Here is a 1100-nt window from a genome sequence, read left to right on the forward strand (position 1 = left end):
CAGGATAAAAGACTAGAGTGTGAAGTGTTTCTGTAGGAAACTTTGCCCCTTTCCCCTTCTCCTATGGGGGTAAATATTCTTGGATATTTCCACAGCGTCTGCACCTGCTTGTCCATATGTACAAAGAGTCCTCACCATGTTCTGGAGATGTCTTGGCAAACTAGCAAAGATTTTTACAAATGTCGAAATTTGAATTTTTCCCCAAATAACATATACCCATGCTGAGTGTGGAGTTATTAAAGAGGTCTCAAATAAAGCTATGCATCTATTAGTAGCATGTATTTGGGGGAACATTAATAATACTTGCTGTCTTTTTACATCTGTCCACATTGATTTATAAAAGTTTTATATATATATAATTAAAATATAGATTAAAGCATGTTTTTGCTAGGTGTGGAGGCACATGCCTTTAGTCCCAGCACTCAGGAGACAGAAGCAGGCAGATCTCTATGAGATCAAGGCCAACCTGGTCTACATAGTGAGTCAGGCCAGACGGGGCTACAGGGAGACCCTGTCTCAAAAAAGAAGAAAGAAAAGCAAGTTTTTCATAATGATTCTTTTCTCTTCAGTATTTAGAATGGTATCATTAATCCAATTATATATAACCCCTATGTATTTAAAACACTTGAACACATATGTTATCTGTGTGCTATTTTTCCCAAACCTTCTTCTAGATGTTTCTTTCTGCCTGAGTGTAACTGACTGACTTTCCTTCAGTTTTTACCTTCCTTTGAGTGCAAGGAGAAATATTTCTCTCCAAAAACTGTTCTGCAAAGAGAGTGACCACCGAGCTGCCAGTCCAGCTAAGTGAATGTTGGCGTGTTTATTCTCCTCTGCAGGTCCCGTTGGTTATTTTTAAATGAGAAAAGGAAGTAGCACGGAAATTGGAATTTGATGGGCTTTATATTAAAGAGCAGCCATCGGAAGATGATATTAGAGGCCAGTGGGACAGACTCGTGATCAACACACAGTGAGTGGGGAATTATAAGAGGCATTTCTGGGGTTGGGGAGATGGCTCAGCGATTAAGAACACTGGTTATTCTTGCAGAAGACCCTGGTTCGAATTCCAGCACCCACATGGCAGCTAACAACAGTCCGTA

At 40.0% G+C, this 1100-nt stretch overlaps 1 protein-coding gene across 1 annotated transcript in view; it reads left to right on the plus strand.

Annotated features, from left to right (window-relative positions):
• LOC103735146 (ryanodine receptor 2-like) overlaps positions 1–1100 on the plus strand; it is a gene marked incomplete at both ends in the record, with an annotated part of 32045 nt that overhangs the window by 10320 nt on the left and 20625 nt on the right. Inside the window, 1 exon segment of the mRNA XM_008834277.1 lies at positions 840–1002. Coding sequence (XP_008832499.1) covers positions 840–1002 — 163 coding nt within the window.

This window comes from Nannospalax galili, unplaced genomic scaffold, assembly GCF_000622305.1.
Source record: "Nannospalax galili isolate Female #2095 unplaced genomic scaffold, S.galili_v1.0 scaffold8917, whole genome shotgun sequence".
NCBI classification, from domain to species: domain Eukaryota; kingdom Metazoa; phylum Chordata; class Mammalia; order Rodentia; family Spalacidae; genus Nannospalax; species Nannospalax galili.